Source organism: Ahaetulla prasina, chromosome 1, assembly GCF_028640845.1.
Source record: "Ahaetulla prasina isolate Xishuangbanna chromosome 1, ASM2864084v1, whole genome shotgun sequence".
Lineage (NCBI taxonomy): Eukaryota > Metazoa > Chordata > Lepidosauria > Squamata > Colubridae > Ahaetulla > Ahaetulla prasina.
This window is the reverse complement of record NC_080539.1, coordinates 129,621,638-129,637,295: the sequence shown is the minus strand read 5'-3', so window position 1 is coordinate 129,637,295 and position 15,658 is coordinate 129,621,638. Positions and strand designations below refer to the sequence as shown.

The 15,658-nt window shown below is 36.7% G+C and overlaps 1 protein-coding gene across 1 annotated transcript in view; it reads right to left on the bottom strand.

Moving 5' to 3' along the window:
* The window catches only part of ME1 (malic enzyme 1), a 127,274-nt gene that overhangs the window by 39,498 nt on the left and 72,118 nt on the right, over positions 1-15,658 (bottom strand). Inside the window, exon 6 of the mRNA XM_058175780.1 lies at positions 10,792-10,895. Within this exon, the coding sequence (XP_058031763.1) occupies positions 10,792-10,895 (104 nt within the window). The remainder of the gene's footprint in view (positions 1-10,791; positions 10,896-15,658) is intronic.

The window sequence follows — 15,658 nt, the reverse complement described above, 5'->3', positions numbered from 1 at the left end:
AATATTCTACTGCACTGATGTTAAATAAATATGAAACCATCTCCAGACATATTCCTTTATCTTTCATAAAGAGAAGGAATGCAAATATGAACACATAATATCTAAGAATATTCTGCCCTTCCCATACTGTGAACATTAAAAAACATAAAAATGTACAAGCACTTTCAGTAAGCAAGTTTTGATGTTTCCCATATGGTTCATTCAAAGTGTGCCATAAAACATGAAATCAGAATTGTAGATGTAAGGAAAGGCTGCTTTTATAAGATTTTCATGACTGTTTTTCATGAATCTCCCAAAATATGATTGATTGACTACAGTTTCAGACTGTCAGATAACCAGAATTCTTTCCAGTGGTGTATAAGCAAATGAAAACCACAAAATGATAAAAACAAGCATGCCATAAAAATATGACAAAACTAACACTTAGGGTAAGAAAGCAACACATCAGTTCAAATGAAAAACGGTGGAAGGATAAAATATTTTTTTAAAAATCCAAACACACTAAAGTAGACCTTAAAATGTCAGATAGAATAAAAAGGATTTTTGCAGAAAAAAATCTATAGGATTGATATTAAGCCGGCCTCTTAGGGAAGAATATTCCACAAAGGAGGTGAAAGACTAAAATGGGCTCTCTCACTGACAATATATTCACTTTAGAAATGGCTTCTAGAACAGGGATCTCCAACCTTGGCAACTTTAAGTCTTGTGGACTTTAACTCCCAGAATTGTGGACTTCAACTCTAGGAATTGAAGTCCACAAGTCTTAAAGTTGCCAAGGCTGGAGACCCTGTTCTAGAATACAACTTCAAGCAGTGCCTTTTAGGTCAGGAATAACCATCCTATGTTCACCTCTCTGAGTTCCCTCCAGATTTATATAATTTTTTTTAAACTTAAAAGAGAAATACCTCTGGTCCCACCTAAATTCCACCAATAATTCTTAGAAGAAAATATGGACCACTATAACTCATATGAAGGAGCAGGAGGATGAGGAAAGGTGAATGACAGAAGGTATCCAGAGGTGGTTTGATAGGGAGCAGTCCATGAGTTAGCTTTGCTTCAAGGGTGAAATGCTACCGGTTCCCACCAGTTTGGATGAACCAGTAGCGGCAGCACCGGGTGGTTCAGAGAATCGGTAGTGGTGGCAGTGTGAGGCGCTGCCCACCCGCCCAGATGTTGTTACTTAGGAAGTAACCTGTTTTTCACCTTCTGCACATGCACAGAGGGATTTTGGACCCCCTGCTCATGTGCAAAACCTTCTGCGCATGCGCATGTGCAGAGGGTCCAAAATTGCACATGATGTGCACAGCACACATACTTCCGAACTAATAGGGAAGGTAAGTAGATTTCACCCATGCTTTGCTTAATCATGTTTGTTGAAAAAGCAAGCTTCCCAGGTGGTTAATGTATGAGACCAGAGAATGCTCTTAAAATTTTAAGTCTAAAACCCAAAGATTTGTCTATCCCCATGTTAGGATCTCTGCAGACATAACAGAGATAACCCTAAGATACTTTTGAAAGCTTTAAAATTAAAGACAGTTACAGTCTAGCCACTCTTGATTTGAACAGAGGTTCCCAGACTGCTTTCAAAGGTAGCTTCATAAATTACGCATGCAGAAACTCAAGCAGGAGATTATCAACCTATTAATAAATGTTACAAGGCTGTCACTTTTCAGACAGGTTGCAGTTGATCTATTTGTCTGAATTCGTAATAGGCATCATGAGTCACATCTCTACAGAATGTGCAAAATCCCAAAACCCCTCAAGCAAATACAGTGAGGAATGGTCCCCTCCAGAACAAGGTGAACACCGCTTACCCAGGCAGACAAAACATTTTTTTTTCTGACTAGATGAAGCTTTGGTTTATTAGCCCTCATTCAGCCCCTTATCAACCCAGTCCTTAGTTCAGAATCTCAGTTGAATTAGATGAAAAGCTGAAGAATATATGCATTACATGGACATGGCACAGTCAACCTACTATTAACTTCTTAAGCTAAGCCACTGATGCATTTGTACTGATTTAACATTAAAAATCTACAAAGTGCAACACACTATTGACTCCAGTGTAATGCCTATTGCTCCAAAGGTACAATTAAGTAAAGAGATCAGTTTAAGATTTTTTACAAAATATTAGCAAGTCAGCTAATTGCAAAATGCAAGCAGCTGGATCATATTTTAAAATCTGATTTGGAAACTATAAAAAAACCAGATGCACTTGGTTAATTTAGTCTGCAAATACTATCCTTTAAAAATACTTTCCATCCATAATTTACAGCTTCTATGGTCTCCTGGCAAACTCTTTAAGAAGAAGAAAAAACATCCTGTGCTGAATAGTCAATTTGGCTTCAGACCAGAAGATGCAAAATCTTTTCTAGGCTGACCCTAATATTGCTCTGCAAAATTAATTGGCAGCCCTGAAATGCTATGTGGAAAAGCTACCTTTCAATATTGCATATTGAAAAAAATATCAGCAGTACATAGGTAAGTTGTGTTCATTATTATTTATTATTATCAAAATCTTATCTTGATACCTATTTTACAGTCAACAAAGGGTGATGCCGCACAACCTTCATCTGACCTGGGAAGTCTAAACGGAAATTTCTCCCATTCCCTTTAAATCAATTTTTTTTTTTCTCAACACTACACATTTTCTTCTTTTATCTGTGTACAGAAGAACTTTACTCAGCTTCAATCAGAACTCAATCAGAACAGGAAGATACAAATGAAGTCCCTTTTCTTTCAGATAGGATCGCTAAAGGAAAGGTAAGTAGATGATCTTTTCCTGATCTGAAAATATTAACTAGCAATGCAAGGCAGGATATAAGATTCCAGGCTAAAATGAATACCATTAAAAAGATTAAAGGCTCCAAAAGAACAAGGTTTAAAGCTCAGCGTTTTCAAGCATAAATTAATTATTTCAGAGTTCAAATAAGCTATGGAAAGAGATGCATTGCTTATTGATCTGGAAAAGCAATGGAAGCCTATAAATGTGTCAATGGGAGTAGAGGCTGATTGAGGGAAACTTTAATAACAGGTAGAATATTTGATATCCCTGATATTCTGCTTAATTTCAGACTTTTATGTATTACTATGTGTATATGGTATAATTTTGAATTAGTCCCTAGATTATTCTCAGACTGTACACTGGAACACCTTTGAAGGAATTCAAGCTGAAACCTGAGCAGAGAAGCAACTGAAAGAAAAAGAATAAAAATCTTCTGTTTTGGCTTTTTTCTTTCAAATATATGCTAGAGTGAAAAGAAGTCATGCTTGGTGACAACCTTAAAACATTTCCTAACAAGTTTTTAATAAGAATAAAACTTAAGCACAAAACATTATGTGTCTGACTAAAGAATTAAAAACTGAATAAACGATATTTTCCTTTGCAAAAGTTGAATTGACATTGACAAAGAAGAATGATGACTAATACGAAAACAATAAATCAAAAGAACAACTCATCTAGGAATCTTGGATTTCAGTTTTCCAGATGGATATCTTTTGATGAGAACTTCCATATGTCCTTTATTCTTAATTACTTGGGGTTGTTGTTGTTTTAATTGAAACCTGTCTAGGCTTGATGGCCAGATGTAGGCATGTGCACATGGTGGCAACTGCAGTTTCCACAAAATTGGCACTGGGAAAACATTAATAATGTTAAAGTTATGAACCCAGAGTTTAGAAAATGATTGCTGCAATCCTACAGTGTCAGAACTTTCCTAAAAGGCCCACTCTCAGAATGAAAAATAATGGAAGACTGAGATTACTGTACTTTTGTTCTGGCACCAGACTTCCAATTCTACAGTCCAGAGAAAGAAAGACTAGCTGGAAGACGTGGGGGGAAGGATGTAGGATGGGCTGATATTGAGATTGGCATATTGGCAGCCCTCAGGCGTGCTTTGAAACTTCAGGCAGCCTTGAAACTAGCAGAACAGATTAAAAAAATGTAAGAGAAAGGGAAACAAAACCAAAAACACAATTTCTCCTCTTTCTTTCTAAAAATATAATATGAAAGAGCTAATCTCCCTATATATTAGAGATACAACATGTACATACAAACACAAGATAGAGTATGGTAGTTAGCTTGTTTGTTTAGTTCCTGGTCTTAAGTCTTAGTCTTAGTCTTAATTATTTTTACAAATAACCCAGGTCGAGGAACATATCCAACACAACTTACTCTTCCTATTTTTCCTACAACAACAACCCGGTGAAGTGAATTGGGCTGAGAAACAATGACTGCAGAGATGGGTTTCAGCAGGTTCTGACCAATTCTGTAGAACTGGTAGTGGAAATTTTGAGCAGTTTGAAGAACCGGTGGTAAAAATTCTGACTGGCCCCGCCCCCATCTATTCTCTGCCTCCCAAATCCCAGCTGGGGATTGGGAGGAAATGGGAATTTTGCACTAACCTTCCCTTGGATTGGGGTTGGAATGGAGATTTTGCAATATCCTTCCCCTGCCACATCCACCAAGCCACACCCACAGCACCGGTAGTAAAAAAAATTGAAACCTACCACTGAATGACTGGTCCAAAGTCATCCAGCTGCCTTTCATGACTAAGGTAAGATTTAAGTTTCTTGCTTTCTAACTTGATGTGTTAACCACTAGACCAAACTGGATAAAAATAAATAAAAACAAAAACAAAGCTTAAAAATATAAATAGAATCATTAATAATAAACTGTATTAAAATTATTTTGCAATCTGTCCAGATGTACATACAAAATATAAAGTAACATTTATTGGGAAATAACACTAGTCCTTGACTTACAACCACAATTGAGTCCAGAATTTGTAGCTAGGTGAGAAATTTGTTAAGTGAGTTTTGCCCCATTTTAAGACTTTTCTTGCCACAGTTGTTAAGTGAACCACTGCAGTCACTCAATTAGTAACACTTGTCACTGGTTGTTAAATGAATCTGGCTTCCTCACTGATTTTGCTTGTCAGAGGGTCACAAAAGGGGATCACATGACCATGGAACATTACAACTATCATAAATATGAACCCGTTGCCAAGCATCCAAATGTAAATCATGTGACCATGGGGATGCTGCAATGGTTGTAAGCGTGAAAGATGGTCATAAGTTACTTTTCTCAGTGCCGCTGTAACTTCGAACGGTCACTAAATGAACTGTTGTAAGTCAAGGACTACCTGTATAGCAATGATTTTACTTTTCATTAGGTAGGTCCAACAAAAAACACAGCAAATCAAAAAGCACTTCCAACTGTTGAAGCAAATTCTTGATTTTATATCCTAACAAATATAGGCAATTTTAAATATTGTTTCAATATTATAAGGTCCAAATTAGCTTTGGCCAAGAATTTAAGTGAGCACTCATACTTCAAATTCTCACTAGCAATGAGAATTTGAGTGGTATTATTTACCTTACAAAAATTTATGAGACAAAAAACTCTGTATGGATTTGAGTGCTCTTGAGTTTCTACTCAGGTGAAATCATCTTTTCCTATTCAAATCACAGTGTAGTATTATGTTTGCATTATAAAGAGTTATTGTCAGAATTAGGGTTCCAGCTTAATTAGAGTTTGCTGAACCGCTTCCAACACAGTTGAATTCTTAAATAGGAATATTGAAGTGCGCACAATTTCAGCTTGATTATGCCTTTTGAGATTCTACGATTCTTCATATTTACTCAGAAATAAGTTCTGAGTCATTAAAAGACAGGTCTAAGTGAACTTAGCATTGCAGGGAATCTTTCTAATGAAAAAGCTGCTGGCAGGAATCAAATGGATCTACTTTAAAAAAAACAACCAGTAGTTGTGGATATTCCATCAGTGGAATTTTTAAAGAAGAGATTGGACAATCAATTGTCTTAAATGGTGTAGGGTTTCCTGCTTGAGCAAGGAGTTGGACTAGAAGACCTCCAGCGTCCCTTCCTACTCTGTTATTCATTCATGCATCTGCCTGAATATATGAAGGCTTGAAACTGAGTTTAGGATGGGCCACACAGAATGGCCATACTGTTCACAGCCATGTGTCTTGCCAAATTCTTTCCTTACTTCCCCTTAACCTCCCTATGTTAAAATATTTAAGGAGGAATTGGGGTTAGCTTAAATGCAACTTTCCTTTCAATTTAGGACTCTTAATACATAATGATCCCAAACTGTGTAAGCAAGCTGGGTGGACTTCAGCCAATTATTGTTCTCTCTCTCTCTCTCAGCCCAGCCTACTTCTCCCAGGGCTGTTGTAAGGGGTGAAATGCTCCCGGTTCCGACCGGATCTGTCGATCCGTTAACGCCCGTGGTCGGTGGTTCGGCGATCTGGTAGCGATGGTGGAGCGAAGCTCCGCCCACCTGCCCGGGTGTCGTTACTTCCTGGTTTTAACTAGGAAGTAATGTTTTTTTTACATTCTGTGCATGCCAAAAGGCTTTGCACATGTGCAGGTCTGCACGCGCATGTGATGTGTGCACTTCCGAACCGGTAAGGAAGGTAAGTAGATTTCACCCCTGGCTGTTGTTATGGGGAAAAATAGAAGTAGAAGGAAGTATGTTGCCTTAAGCCTTTATAAGAGGGCTGTCAAATTCACAGGCCACAGGCCAGATGCATCACGCGCTGGCCATACCCACACCCAGTTTAGCGAAGGGGGGGAAAGTCCCAATAAGTCAAGTGACGACACCATGATGACATGAGTTGACACCCCGCCTTATAAGACAGGATTTAATTTTAAAAAATAATTGATTGATGATTAATTGTTTGATTGTTTAATTGTTTGATTGATTATATGCACATATTGATTAGATGCTCTTTGTATCTTCTGGCTGAATGTCTATTTGACTGGAAAAATAAGAAGCATAGAGGGAGGGCAGTCAATCAATTCTATTGATTGACCAGTTCAAAACTGGTCTCTTGAGTCAAATAGTAAACTGGGCTACAAACTGGACAGGATATCTAGGCTTTCTAACCAGTTAGTTGCAGACACCCATTGTGGGTATCAAATGAGTATTATATTTGTAAAATGTAGTAGGTATAATTATTTTACAATGCATTTTCCAGTATTTCAGGTTTAATCTTCTTTACAGGTGTGGATAAATCATACTGATTATAAATGCAGAAGCAGGGATTGATGGATAGACTTTTTTAAGTGTTAGAAACAATACCGATGCTGACTAGTGCTAGAGAATAAATCAATCAAATGGTCTTAGGAAAAAAAGATTTGGCATCACTCCAAGAAATGCCAGGTGATTGAGTTGAACTCTAGTTTAGTAAAAAATAATAAAAATCTCTTCTCATCCCTATTGGTGGTATACGTCTTCCTTAATCTTCAGTCCTCTGCCAGAGGCTTGGGACTTTGAGGGTTCTGCAAAGTCATCTTAGTTGTTCCTAGCACTGCATTCTTCTGGACAGATAGCTCCGAGGTTGTTCCTGGGAACTGCTGGAGCTTCTCTCCCAGCTTAGGAATCACAGCACCAAGTGCTCCTACCATCACTGGGCCACTTTGGCATTGTCTTTCCATGTCTTCTCTAGTTCTTGCTTCAGGCCCTGGTTCATCTCCAGCTTCTCATACATCTACCTGATGTTGCTCTCACTTGGTACGGCTACATCTATCACCAATGCTGTCTTCCGATCCTTGTCTTCTACCATAATGTCTGGTCGATTGGCCAATACTTGCCTGATCATAGAATCTGGAAATCCAACAGGATTTTGTTCTCCCATTGGGTGGTTCTTCAGGGCCTATTTTACTCTATGGTGATACTTTGATGTTGATGCTTCCTTGATTCCTCACTATGGTTCCCATGTGATTGTGGGATACCAAGATACTTGTAGCTGATCTGTATGCCTGATATGCAGCCTGCAGGGAGTCTTAACCACCTTCCCTCCTGTGACTACCATCCAGTCACACTTCTTCAATCCAAATGACATCCAAATGTCCTGACTGTAGGCTGTGTCAAGTGGCTGTGTCAAGTGGGGGCAATAAATTGACTTTGTATATAAATATACAAATAGGATGAAGACTATTGCTAACATAGTGTAAGCCGCCCTGAGTCTTCGGAGAAGGGCGGGATATAAATGCAAATTTTAAAAAAAAATACAGTTTGATGTCACCCATGTAGAGGACATGGCTAATGGTAGTTCCAATCTTGAACTTGTATCCATATCCAGTCCTTGATTATCTGGCTGAGGGGGTTCAGGCCTATGCAGAACAGCAGTAGAGACAGTGCATCTCTATAGTATAGGATATGGTATATGCTACACTTGATGGTCACTTGTGTGAGCTATCTTAACTTGACTTCCAGTGTTATCACTGGAAGTTCTTGAGTATGATATTATGAGTCTTGGGCAAGACTGTGAGCTTTATCTATGAGCAACTGGTGTTTTGAGCTTCTGGTGTTGTTCCCAATGCCTTTCTAAGCTATGCTCATGCACTGGTCCATGCAGTCCTGTAGCTTGGTTCTCACAGGACTTTCCAGTCTGATTGGAAACCTGTTGCTAGCAGTTAGTGGTGTGTGTGTGTGTGTGTGTGTGTGTGTGTGTGTGTGTGTGTGTGAGAGAGAGAGAGAGAGAGAGAGAGAGAGAGAGAGAGAGAGAGAGAGAGAGAGAGAGAGAGAGACAGACAGACAGACAGACAGAGACAGAGACCATATACTTTCCCCCAGTTATTTGGCAATCTGAAATTCTCTTTATGTTTATTTGCACTAATGTGCACAATAAGCAATAATCTAGTAAATTTCTAGTCTATATTCTCAACCAATCTACAAAATAGCTTTTTTTTTTTTTGCCAACCCATTCTCAAGCTCCTACTGTAGCAAACTCCTAGGGACAAAGAAACCATCAACTGTAATCTGACTGTAGATCAGCAAAACTTTTCAACATTTATTTCTTAGTGCAAAGTAAGCTTTTCTTTGCTAAACTGTTGAAATACAGAAACAAAATTCAGTATTATGTCCCTAAGTTCTAATATTTAAAATTAATTCCTGCATTAACATTTAGGCAGATCATCCCATGGAGCATTGTTACAGGTTGTAACTCATTGTCGCCACCCACCATTTAATTGTGATTTTGCATCTGTTCCCCCATGTTTTTTCAACCTAGCCTGCAATCCTGATTCTGCTAGGTAGACCTTAAATTTTAACATAACAATTCATGCATGAAGTAAATCTGCTTATCCCTGATTTATATAGTCAATTAAGTTAAAAAAAGGGTCACCATACCTCAATCCTTGTGATTTTGTTAACTCATTAACACATCAAAATGTTAAAAGTGGGGGGGAAGCACAAACTATTTGTAGAGCACACTGGACACAGCAAATTTAAACCTTATTTTTTTAGAATCTGATTTGTTTGGATGTTCATCATAAATTGCATAGCTTGGGGATCCTAGACATACAGTATAAGGAAATGTGTTCTGTACATTTTCTTGCTCTGCTAGCCATTTTGCAAATTGCCATGTATGTTCCTTGTCATCTTTATATAATAAAGGCTTTTCTCTGCTGCTAAAGGATACATGAAGCTTAAAATAACTCATAGAAACAAAAATGTATTTTTCCGAGAAAAAAAGATGTGACTTATTATAATTCTTATAATGGAAAACCAATTTTATATGCCTCATCTATGCTCAATCCATAACTGAGCCCAAACTGCTATAGTATAAAATACTCTATTCTTAGAAATCTAGCAACTTTTTTTGTCCTTACTATGGAACAAACATCACTTTATTGTTTAGTTTTTAAATTTTGTAAATCTTTTTGTAAATAAAACTTGTCATGAAGTGACTATATCCACACCTTTTTAATATTGTAATGAGAAAAAGCAGAAACTTTTGGAAGCTGAAAAACATATAACTTTCCAAAACAAACCCCAAGCATAACAGATAGATAACAGGTACAGAGGTTTCTACTTCATTGTGTACCTACTACTTAGTTTTATCAGGTATAAAGATTTACCCTGAACTCCTAGCCTGACTTCATTTCACCCCATTCTGGATGGGCTCGCTAATTTGCAAACAGACAACAATATAGATTCTTTCCAGCAATGAATAACTTGCAAAAGAATTTCTATAAATAAACAACTATAGATGGGCCCGTTGGCAATTAAGAATTAATCATAGGCCAAGAATTGATTAAATTAAGGATACTAGACTTAAATTTTCCTATTAAAGTTTCAGTGTGGCCCAACATTCTTTCATAATTTCCAATTAGTGTCACAATTATCTGGTTTCTTCCTAATGTATTTCTTTGCGGAAGAAAAAGATTGTGCCAAATAAATACACTACCAACAAGTTTTAACAATATTCTAATGAAATGGTAAGCAAAACCATTGTTCTGATTTTTTTGTTTAACTTGGAATAAGAACTTGGAATAAGAATATATGGAGTATATATGTCTGTAAGCAAATAAAGAGAATAAGACAGGACTGCACTTCACTTGATCAAGCAATGGTAAAAAAAGGTTTCAATGTTATAATTACTGCTGTAACTAGCTGTAAATACAAGCCAGCTGCATTTGATTGTTGTAAGACACCCAGAATCACCTCAAAGCAAGATGGGCAGCAAACAAATCTAATAAATAAATAAAATAAATAAGAATAAGCTCTGATTCTTAAATTTAAAATAACTTTTAAAGTAGATAAAAAGAAATATTTCCTAATATAGGGAGAGATTCCCCAACTTCTTCTTACCGTTGTGAAAAAGTAAATCCATTCATAACAACTCAACATTATAAACCAATGAGTTACAGGTACAATCTGTATTTGTAAGCATTTTAGCTTCTAAATTAAGCTGTCTTTCCAGCTCTCAATAAATTCCTAAAACATCCAGTGGTACAAAATGCAGAAATATAGCCAATTACCGGGAAACTGCAGCTTCCATAAATTCATCTAGAAGATCATCATAAACCTGGCCTCGGATTCGTTTGTGTTTCAGACCTATGTACAAAGGATCATTTATCAACTCCTGTTCAAAAGAAAAGAAAAGAAAGAAAACAAATAAATACAACTGTTATCATTTCGGGCACCTGAATCCAAATATATTGTATGTGTATGCTTACAACTTATAATTGGAAAAATTGTTCAGTATATTCCAGGGAATTATGAAATAGAAAAATGATGGGAAATCTCCCACCCAAAAAAATTAGGTTTTTTTATCCCTCCTTTATTATTTTTATAAATAATTCAAGTCAGCAAACATACCTAACACATTTTCTTCCTCCTATTTTCGTCAAAAACCATAAAAAGTATTTTAGGCTGAGAGAGAAGGAATGGCCCAAAGTCCCTCAGTGAAGTGAGACTAGAACTCACAGTCTCATGGTTTCTAGCCTGGTATGCTTTAGCCACTTGTTTATTTTATTTATTTTAAGTAAATTTTAAGTTTTTAAATGTCTAGTTTAGTATATTAATTAAGCTATAATTCCTTTGATATGTTATACAAGTTAAAAAAACATGAAACTAATATGTACATATGGTGTCGATAGATCTGAAAAATAAACATGAATGGTGATTGGTCTGAGATTGATTAGAGATACACTTAAAATTAAGTGAATACACTTGTAAAAACAAAAAGATAAGCAGGGTCAAACCTGGGTAGTTTAAGTATGACAAACTATCAAGAAATAAATAGATAGGGAAATGGAAAAAAAGTTACAGAAGAAAACAGTGGCAAATCACTTCTGCATGGTTGCCAAGAAAGCAATATTTATATCTCTGCATAGTTTCCAATAATCAATAATCTACACAGTGAGTTGTAGTGAGTTGGTAAAGTAAAAAGTAAACTCTTTAAAATTGCAAATCTACATAACTTTTTAAAGTCCTGAAAAATACCTGAAAAAACTTCAATTCATACATTTCTAAAATCAGATTACATAACCAAAAATTTCTTGTGAGAAGGAAAACATGATGCTTTTATAGAGTAGATATTATAGCCTTTTTGAGACTAAATGTTAGCTTTTAATTTCATGTATCAAATTATACCTTATAATTTTCAAATCCAAATACATGCAATATCCAAAGCAAAAATAAACAGAAATGAATAAATGAATCCCTGACCACATCAAACCACAGATAATTTTAATACTTCAGAGCTTTCCACAAAGTATATTTCAGGAGGAAGATATGGTTTTGACCATTCTACTATTATTTAAGTCTAAGCTACCAATTACAACAAAATCAAATACCATCTTCCAATTTCAGGAAACCTCTTTGTGGGATACACATACGTAATCCATATCTTACTAAAGTACAGCACAGAATCATTTTTATTTTCCAGTTCTTATTCAAAATTGTGCCTGGTGTTGTCCTTAGACTCCTTGGAAAAATCAGTGGGGTGAGACACTAAAATGCAGCATAAACCATAAACGAAACTGAATTTCAGGTTTGACTAGTAACCAGCCTAACACGGCCTTCATACTGAATCCATCGTAGAGACAGATATACCAAGACAGACTAACTGCTTTGTTGAGGTAATGATCAGAAAATAGAAACTTAACATGCTTTACAAATGGGATGCAAGTGAATGATGGATAGAATAAAACAGTTATGTTTAGAAAGGATCAAGGAAGCAGAAGGAGAGAATAACAACAGATGAAACGGATGAATGCCCTTCAGAGAACTACAAATTATTATTGGAGACCAGCTGAACAATAAACATGGGTCTATGCTAGAAGTATCAAACTCACGATGACACATTGTCATTCCATGACATATCGCAACTTTTTTCCTCTTCGCTAAAATAGGGGTGGGCGTGGCCAGCACAGGACACATCCAGCCCATGGGCCGCGAGTTTGACACCCTTTGTCTATGCAGTCAGAATCAAATCTGAAGGCACTTAATTAACAGGGGGTTAACAGGGGGTTGGACTAGATGACCTCCAAGATTCCTTCCAACTCTGTTACTGAATCAAACTAACAGCTGGTTTTACCATATAACACATTGTTTCCAAAAATATTCTGAACCTCGGTATCAGTTTTTTACAGAAGGAATGATGATAATAATGAAGCTTCAATAGAAATTAGAAAACACTCCTGGTCCACCTGAGAAACAGTAATAATCTGGATCTGAAACTATAATCAGCTATAAGGAATCACAGTTGGTTCCTATTATTGTTTCAGCAAATGACAAGTTTGTTCTGCAACGCTATATGAGCCATATGCTGTCATTTTTCATTACCTTCGTTAAACAAATATTTAGGATACTTCATCTGAGATAATCTGTACTTATTTTTCTTTAAAAGTATCCTGCTAAACTGGGTGAGTTATGAACTTGTAAGTATAAAATATTCACAAAGATCTCGTATATGAATCAGAGATGGCTATTGCTAGCTTAGCAGATGTTCAGCAACATTTAGGTGTAGTGCTTTCTGAGATCAATACTTGAACTAGAAGGTTTGCAACCAGACATTCAGTGAAGAGCTCTTATAAGATACTTACATTGTAGATATCGGAAAAATCTTTAATAATGAAGAGCAGCACATGTCCTAATATAACGATGGACTGAGAACCATTCATCTCTCACTTGGTCAGTGCATTTTTATTGTAATTGACCATTCTGGTCTGGTGCCCTTTGTTAGCTTTGGTCCTCAGATTAGTTCCTCTTATATAATATTGATGAAATAAAATGCAGCGACAACTTTAGACAGCCAGCTTGACAAATGACATAAGGAAGACTTATATACATGGACTGCCATTCTGAGTCCATAATCTACATAAACTATTTGACAGATCTGAAAAACAGGAGAAAATGATGGGTACTCTACACCGAGAATGTTTTTCAAACCAAATCAGTCTCAAAACTCAATTTCATCAGTGCAAAAAATGATTTAATACTACAACTGAACCACTTCATACTTCAAACAGTCATGCTGGGGCTGTTGTTATGAAGAAATATGAGGAGGGAGCACTATGTATTTGAGATATACAAAAAAAAATATTAAATGATGAAATGCTTAACAAATGAATAATTAAGAATATCCAATACTTTCAACACCTATATAATATACCTGTATTGAAGTAGCAATAGATGGTTGCTGATATGAAACCAGGATCTATTATTCAGAAATTTTCATTTACAAGCATTAAAGTTATCTTTTCTCTTTTGTTGGAATTGCCAGATAGAATAGAATAGAATAGAATTTTTATTGGCCAAGTGTGATTGGACACACAAGGAATTTGTCTTGGTGCATATGCTCTCAGTATACATAAAAGAAAAGATACATTCATCAAGGTACAACATTTACAACACAATTGATGGTCAATATATCAATATAAATCATAAGGATTGCCAGCAACAAGTTATAGTCATACAGTCATAAGTGGAAAGAGATTGGTGATGGGAACTATGAGAAGATTAATAGTAGTGCAGATTCAGTAAATAGTTTGATAGTGTTGATGGAATTATTTGTTTAGCAGAGTGATGGCCTTCGGGGAAAAACTGTTCTTGTGTCTAGTTGTTCTGGTGTGCAGTGCTCTATAGCGTCGTTTTGAGGGTAGGAGTTGAAACAGTTTATGTCCAGGATGCGAGGGGTCTGTAAATATTTTCACAGTCCTCTTCTTGATTTGTGCAGTATACAGGTCCTCAATGGAAGGCAGGTTGGTAGCAATTATTTTTTCTGCATTCTAATTATCCTCTGAAGTCTGTGTTTTTCTTGTTGGGTTGCAGAACCGAACCAGACAGTTATAGAGGTGCAAATGACAGACTCAATAATTCCTCTGTAGAACTGAATCAGCAGCTCCTTGGGCAGTTTGAGCTTACTGAGTTGGCGCAGAAAGAACATTCTTTGTTGTCCTTTTTTAATGATGTTTTTGATGTTAACTGTCCATTTTAGATCTTGCGATATGATAGAACCTAGAAATTTGAAGGTTTCTACTGTTGATACTGTGTTGTCTAGTATTGTACATATATGTTACCTAGTATTATACTGTGTTGTCTAGTATATACATCAAAGTTATCTTTTCTCTTTTGTTGGAATTGCCAGATAGCAAAGCACCAATTTTTTTTTTTGAATCAGAGTTAGATTATACCAGAGACTGTAGATCAAGGATGACAAACCGGATTTCTTCGAGGGCCTGATCAGCATTGTAGTTCTCTTCCATGGGACAGCAGGGAGGGGGGACGCCTCCTGTAGCACTCTGCCAGCCAAAATGGGGCATTTTGGCTGGCAGAGTGCTGCAGGCCAAAAACGGGGCGCAAAGGGGGCCACACACGCCCCCCCCATGCCCCATTTTGGCTGTCAGAGGCACTGCGGGCTGGTACTTTGCTATTTCCAGGCCAGCCCCATGGGCCAGATTTAAGCAATCCGTGGGCCAGATTCTACTAATCAACTAATCAGAGATGCAATGGAGAGAGGACAAAAATAAAATAATGCAATATTATTTGGACTTGAAAACACAAATGAACCAGATATCAATAAGATTCACAACATCATTGGAAATTATAATTCATCAACCATCTCCCCAAATGAAATAATTGCTGTCTCCAGAGATGGACCAGAATATAAAAACAGCGATGGGACAACAGCACCAAGATTTTGTAGAGTTATATGCACTAATGAGGACAGCAAACGCAAATTCATAAAGACTATAAACTCAATTGCTAAATCCAACCCTACCTACAGTAAACTTAGATCACGTCCTGACCTATCCTTTCTACAAAGGATACGCTCGTGAGCTTCGCACAGAACTTAAAAGAAGACAAGACAATGGTGAATCCAACCTATACATCGACTAC